The sequence below is a fragment of the Leptinotarsa decemlineata genome, unplaced genomic scaffold (genome assembly GCF_025532065.1).
Source record: "Leptinotarsa decemlineata unplaced genomic scaffold, Ldec_3_MD MMD2_tig00000010_RagTag_RagTag, whole genome shotgun sequence".
NCBI classification, from domain to species: Eukaryota; Metazoa; Arthropoda; class Insecta; order Coleoptera; family Chrysomelidae; genus Leptinotarsa; species Leptinotarsa decemlineata.
Genome location: NW_027412538.1, coordinates 8489292 through 8497093, shown reverse-complemented (window position 1 = coordinate 8497093; position 7802 = coordinate 8489292). Strand labels below are relative to the sequence as shown.

At 33.5% G+C, this 7802-nt stretch overlaps 1 protein-coding gene across 1 annotated transcript in view; it reads left to right on the top strand.

The window, feature by feature from the left end:
* The first annotated feature begins 921 nt into the window (after nt 1–921).
* The window catches only part of S6KL (ribosomal protein S6 kinase like), a 159573-nt gene continuing 152692 nt past the window's right edge, over nt 922–7802 (top strand). The window contains exons 1-2 of the mRNA XM_074171364.1: nt 922–1158; nt 1233–1342. Of these exons, the coding sequence (XP_074027465.1) occupies nt 1072–1158; nt 1233–1342 (197 nt within the window). The 5' untranslated portion in view covers nt 922–1071. The remainder of the gene's footprint in view (nt 1159–1232; nt 1343–7802) is intronic.

Sequence of the window (7802 nt, the reverse complement as noted above, 5' to 3'; positions counted from 1 at the left end):
ATATTTATTTGTCTATTTGAATGTTGCGCTTATCCAAATGACACTAGTTGTGTTTTGTTGACTCCCAGATTGAGCCATTTCCACCAAAAATTATTCGCTATTTCTGCTGGATGTATTCTGATCGAGCAGAGAGAGTAAATAACTTTTGACGAGAATGACCGATCTGGAATTAGATTAGTGCCACATTCAATTATTATACATAATTTTCGAAAATAAATTTCAATGGAAACGTGTATTTCGGCTTTCAATGGGTAGATGGCGATGAAAAGACAATTGTTCAGTGTAGCCAATATATTTTTGCGGAACGTTTCTGTTCAAAATTTCAATATGAAACGATTTCACTTTTTTTCTCAAGTATGATCTCTATAAGAAATCTAATAGTGTTTTTTCATTATAATATAGGTTACAAAGGTAAAAATTAGTAAATATGACCTCTACTAATATCGCACAACTCTTGACCAGGAACGTCATAATAAGGACTGTTCATTGAAGAGAAAACATTGACTCAACAACTAAAAAATAATGAAAGAGATTGATGTCTTCGCATTTACGTCACTCATTCACCCAACGTCAGAAACACTGTCACGATATTTTACATGTTACATATTTCAGAAAAAGGGGTTGGTTGGGTAACAGAATCAAATTTAAAAAAACAATTGTATTATTGCCGACGTTTCGAATTCAATTGAATTCTTCTTCAGGGCTCTATTGGATCACTAAACTAGTTAACTGTTGCATATTTCCTTTGTGAAAATTTTGGGATTTGATTCTTCACATGGTGCTGTAACGCAGTGGCTAAGACGATGTGTGATCCACAAGTGGAATATATGTAAAAGTGATGTCACGGTTAGTTCATATTATCATGTCTATGTTCTGGAGAAGAAATAAATTTACTCTACTAGTCTACTAGGTTGGCAACGCTGATTTAGAATTGCGATTTTGTGTGTCATCAATAATCATAAAAGGAGCAAAACTAACAAACTTTTTCCTGGTTTTTGAGGTCAATAAAAATTGAAATGTTGGTAAATTTAAGGTCTGAGAAGGATTGCCATGCTCTAAAAGAATATTTTCATGGGAAATTCAAGCACTAGGGCAAACAACGCAAAACCTTGTACTGCAGACAGTGTTTCTAAACAAAAGGAATACAATTTTAAGCAGGTATAGTTAACCCTTTACAGTTTGTTTATATTCATAACTGCGCCTTTGTAATTTTTTGTTAATTTTGTTTTCAGCTTAAGGCAAATTTTAATTCTACTTCCAGTGGAAGATCTTTTGCAAGTATCAGTAGCAATCAATCCACTTTCAGTGTTTCCAGGCCTTGGTCAAGGATTTCCAGAAGAAGGTAAGTGGCAAACTTTTGTAAAATGATTTCAGGTTTCATCAGCAACATGCCTCGTGTCTCTCAACATGCCTACAGGAAGTGACCATGTTGTTAATTATAAATGAGTTTAGATCATACATCAGATAACTGTAATCTTTATAACCAGTTTTTTAAATTTCATAGGATGACATCCTTATCACTCATTTTTATGAACATTGAACTTAATATACTAACTAGACTTAGTGTCTATGGAGTTGAATACTTCCATAAGGTTATTTGTAAATAATGTCGGAAAAAATTGCTGGGCCAGTCTAATGGGGACAAGCTCCACTGTTTATGAGATCCCCATGCATATACTCGAATTTGAGTAGCAGTCTATATAACTTAGATAATAAATACTTTTTGATGATTCAACTTGGTATCAAACCAGTAATTAATTGGAATTTTTATACTCACATATTATTTCATATTTCTTCCATTTATTATGCTAAACATTGAATTGATTAAGCATGCCTCATGAAGGCATATCTGTTACATATTAGTAATTCTCTCCTGCATCTTTTATGCATTTTTGGAAGGAATAATAATAATAATGATAATATTTTGTTGGAATTGAATGAATTATATGTAATTAATATAGTTCATCAGATTTAATATTTATAATGAAAAAATACTTGACAGTCTATACAGGGTTAATCGAAAATGGACCCAAGTCAAAAATTTTGAATAGAAACCCTATATATATTTTTCAATCATTTGATGGCCATTTTTATTCAAAATGGCGGTGAGGTGAAATTTTCTTCAATTTCAATATGGTGGCACTATGGCGTCCTCTATGGAAATATTGTCAAAAAAACGAAATTTGCAAAATTTTTCAAAAACTGAAAATTTTCACTTTTTGAAAAAAATACTCTCACGCTGGAAGGGTTTTGTGACTTGACCCTGGGGTCTCAATTTGCCTACTCCACAGTGTCGACTGTGTGTCGACCGTCTGGTCTTATCTGGTATTTATGTCCTTGGAAGAGTGGAGGGGTGGGCCGGTTGTGGGAACGAGGTAGGGGTTGGTAGTGGCAACCAGGTTGTGACTTGCAGAAGCGAGGTCTGCAACGTTACACACCAGTAACAACCCCACCATAGCAGATTGAGACTCTTGCAGAGACCAGCTATTAGAATGAGACCCCGTCGTCAAGTCACAAAACCCTTACAGCATATCACTACCTGAGGAGTAGGCAGATTGAGGCCTCAGTGTAATGATAGGTTCTTGAGAATGGCTTCAAAGTCGAAGACGAAACGTCAAACAACTGAAAACACCAGACAAGAAGGTGATGTTTCTTTGGAAGTCAATATCTTTAACCTTAGTAAGAAATAATTTCACTTCTTCGATTGACGACTTGTTTATTTTGTGGAAATTCATGTTCACTGAGGATACACTACAAAAACACACTTTTGTCTATTTTCCACTATATTTCTTTATTGTTAACAATAAAGAAATAATTTCCTACTGATGAGAAATCTTGAACTGTATCCATCCCTGTTGAGCTAGTAGAACAACTTTTTATATTTTACAGGCTTTATATTAGGTTCACCTATATGTATGTATGTATGTTTGTTTGTAACTCGCCTTTTCATTTCATATCGGAATCTGTATTCGACAGAATTATCGACATTATTGCTTGATCTATTCGCTCGCAGATGGCGCTGTACGTAACTCCTTGATATACCAACATTATTGCTTGATCTACTCACGGGCAGATGGCGCTGTAGTTTCGTATGCTATTAAAGCGTGTTTTTTAGTATTTTTAAACTATATTTATTTCATCTAAACTTTGGGATCAATCAGCCGTATATTGTTTAGAAAAAAATTATCATTGATATTTTCCGATTCCGGAAAGGGAGCCTGAAAATCAGCTACCAAGGCAGCAGGCGCGCAAAGGAGGGTTACAAATAAGGCAGCAGGCGCGCGTGTTGATAAAAACATAATTTTTTTAAGTGAAGAAATACATGTAAAGTGAGTTCGAATTATATTAAGGAGGTTACGTACGGCGCCATCTACCTGCGAATATATCAAGCAATAATGTCGATAATTCTGGAGTTACAAACAAACAAACATACATACATACAGGTGAAGCCAATAAAAGAGTGTTAATTAATTAATTTATTAATAATAAAACGGGCAGGGGCGTCAGATTTCTTTAATAATTGACATATGTGATTTTTTTGAATTTGGTGTGATTATGAGTTGGATTTTTGAGATGATCAGAATCGATCGGGACATTCAGAAACTCATTATGAGAAAAAATTATATGCTAGATACTGGCTGTCTGGCGTTGTTTACTCTGATACGACGTTATTGGGAATATACTTGATAAATGGAACGAGTTTGGGTGTTTTAATTTTTTTAGTAATAATATACCAGGGTAGATTACTTCCTAGATGCCTACATGGTGGTTCACGAAACCCTGAGGTTCCATATAAGGGTCACAGTGGTTCCGCACGCTCTGTCGGACATCTAAACACCCTGCAATGGGGAATGTTCCTCTTGACGAAAATCAAGTAGTTTTCATAAAAGAGCTCTAAAACAACGCATTTTAAACTTATCATTTCAACCTTTTTCTTTGAAAAAATATTTAAATACTTAAAAAAGAGGAATGAAATAATGCATTCAACATTTAAAGGGATTCGTTTCTATTTCACCATTTGGCAACATCGGTTATAGTTAATAAAGGACAATGAATCTGTTACAAATCTGAGACAAACAAAGATAACATATTTCAAGGCGTGCTGTTCTGCTTACTTATGTTCCGAGTTCCGAAACATTCTGTGACATTACATTTTGTGCACCTAACCTATCTTCCTCTATATAAATAAATAACAAAACAACTGTTGTTTATGTGGCTTGTGGAGGTGGTATTGAACTATAATTTATTTTTGCCTTAATTGTTGATTTATAAAGATAATTTTTCTTTTTTTAAAGTAGAATATCTAGGTGCGTATAAAATATTTCAACTTCATATAGGCGCTGTTGCCAATATGTGAATTAGAAACAAATTCCTTTAAAAATTAAAACCCAACATTTGAAACATCAATTTGAATACTTTTCGAAGTGAATTTGAAAAACTCATGAATTAAACTCAACTTTTTGTTCAAACTCGCATTTGCTGTAATAACCCAAATTGAGGAACATTTCCCATTGTTGAAAAAGCTATCTTAGTTCCGTTTCCATTCGTGACGACTTACCGATGCGAGACTGAATTTCCAGCGTACGCTTACACAAAAAATTAATACAGAAACAGACTGGTTCTTCGTATCCAACTGTCTGTCACTATTATAAGAAAATATATTTGTGATGCACTGTTTGGAACCTTTGGTTTAGTAATGAATATTACTGGAGGTTTATCCCAACACCAGTAATATTCATAAGAAAATATGTTATTTCTTTCTTCACATTAAGTAGTTGTTTCATTACAATGATGGAGTATTTTAACACGCTTGACGGAATTATCGACATTATTGCTTGATCTATTCGCGGGCAGATGGCGCTGTACATAACCTCCTTGATATATTGACATTATGGCTTGATCTATTCGCGGGCAGATGACGCTGAACGTAACCTCCTTGATATAATTCGAACTCACTTTACATGTATTTCTTCATTTGAAAAAAATATTAATTGTTAATAACATGGGCGCCTGCTGCGTCAGGCTCCCTTTCCGGAATCGGAAAATATCAATGGTCATTTTTCTAAACAATATACGGCTGATTGATCCCAAAGTGTAGATAACATAAATATAGTTTATAACTACTAAAAAACACGCTTTTATAGCATACGAAACTAAAAAATGAAAAATAAATATAGTTTAAAAACTGAAAAACACGCTTTTAAAGAACATCACACTAAAAAGTTAAAAATATAAAAAAAATTTAAGATTGAAACAATAACGGACGTGGGCGCGTTGTATATATTGTATATTTTTGTATATCAAGCGCCCGTCGCTTTTTTCACAATTTTTCGTTTGTTATTATTTTAAGCTTATTTAAAAAACATATTTTTAACTTTTTAGTTCGATGTTCTTCAAAAGCTATATTTATTTATTTTATATTTTTTTCCTTCTTCGAGTCGTAACATAAAAATATTCAAACTACTATGTGAACATTCAAGCTATCGAAATAACCAGGTAGGGCTCCGTCCAAAAATGTATGCTCAATTAGGGTTCCCAATTAGGGTTCCCAATTAGGGTTAGGATGCCCAAATAAAATTGGGAACCCCTGGATTAATCCACTACTTTTGGTCTAGCGCCGCCACTGACATTTACAGAGTATTTGCAGAACACTATTTGACCTTCAAATGGGGGTTTTAGGATACTCTGCCAGTGACGCTTAACACTTTGTCAGTGTACACAATACGATTTGGTACACCCGTCAACTGACGGGGGTACTTTTACCGACAAAATGTTCGACCTTCTATTCGACCTTCAAGATTAGGCGCATTTTGATAGCCAATAAAGATAAAAGAGCGGTTAGCCCGAAAATCTAAATTTATGGAAATGACCGATAGATTGCTTTGTCGTTGTTTAGGGATATTCGCCAAACTATTTTATATTCATAATTTGAAATTCAATGACATTAATTATTCTTTTGAATTTGACTTTAGAGAGAAAATATGCCTTATGAAAATAATTGCTGAGCTAGTTATTCTACTGGATTTTGGGCATTCTATTCAACTTTGTTATATTTTTTATATTTCTGCACCGATGGAAGATATATTTTTGACTTTGTCTCGATCGTTTTTATAGGTTTTTGGGTATTGGTAAAATCATCTGTTGTTCGGGTGTCAGATTTCTTTTACAATCTATGATTTTTCGGAGGTTTATTGAGATTGTGAGTCGCCTTTTTGAGATAATAAGACTAAAAAGAATAGAACTCTGGTTCTATTTCTCTTCACTTTCAAGGTACATTCTCCAATTGAATTATGTAGTAATGGATGATTCAGTTGGAGACTGGGAGATTTGCCGGGATGTAGACTACCATTACTATTGTTTTTTTTTTGTTGAAACGAAGAATCTGATAATACACATAATAATGAACATTCTATTAAATAAACGAACTTCATTAAAAGTGATCTTGTTTATATTTTTACCATTGTAATTTATAAATCACCAACTTATAATCGAATATTTCGGTAAAAAAAACTATTTCAATCCTCTGTTGTATTTCGTTATTTTCTGTTTGAAGCAAATAAAAAAAATCCCCGAAATGTGATTTCGGGACGTCTCTGGTACCACAACAGCGGTACATTTACATACTTTATTTCACTACCCCCTCCAAAAATCTGGCATTTCTTTCCTAGTTTGAGTCCCTTTTTATTGCGGATGGTACGGTCCAACTGACCACTGGGTCTAGGTGTCTAAGGTAGACATTTTTTTCTCTTCTTTTGTTCTGTCCGTTGCCATCTTTGTTTTTATTTTTCTTATATCACTAATGAAGTATCTTCTCGGGTTTTGTGTTAATAACTCTTAAATGCTACATTTAATGGTAAGTTGTTTCTTTTAGAGCATGATACCCCCTGTTCGCATCGTTAATGCAGTTAATTGTGAGTGTTTGGTAGAATCAAAACTATATATATGTATCTAGGAGTGTAATCAAGAATCTTTTACAGGTTTTTTTCAAAATACTTTCTCTCTAACCAACGTATATTACTAACCACAGCTAACTATATTCACAATGTGCATTGGAGGTACTAATTTTAATTGGTGTATTTTACCTCCCCGGTGTTTTCTTTTGAATGTTTTATGAATGAGAGCAAATTTGGCACTGATCATTTGGATGAGAGCAAATTTGGTACATGTCAACATTAGGTTCTACTTCAATACAGTGTTGATAACCATTATTGTCAGAATCATATGGTATTGTTATATCAAAATAGTACCTTTCAGATACTCAAAATGGCGGTACCGAATGTATTTGCTTTTACGGAAAGTATGTTGGAGCGACACTGTACAAATGACTTTCAAAATATCAGCTATAGCAGCGTTTGTCCCTTATCAAAACTAATTATGTTGTGTTAAAAAAAGATAAAGCAAGTAACCTGATGGCTAAACCGGCAATTTGTTTGGACATTTAACACCAGCCAAGTTATCTTTGGTGTAGAAATTTTTTCTTTTACTTATCAAACACTAACAATAGAAAGCTGTTAACTGGGTGTTACTGAAATTGAGTTTCAATTTGATTATAACGAGTTTTTATGCGCTAATTTCGAATTTGATTTACAATATTTTTTTGAATGTAAAATAGAATTAATTTTAATGAGGGTGATAGAAGGATGTGTCGCCGAAAAAAAAAGGAGATTTTTACATCATTGACTTGGCTAGTTCAAATTCAAAATATTGATTGTATTGAAATAATTTATACTTAGTACTACAAATTGAAGTTGTTATAGCGCTATGAATAGAGAATTAATGTTTTGAAGTCATTTCTAGCAGAA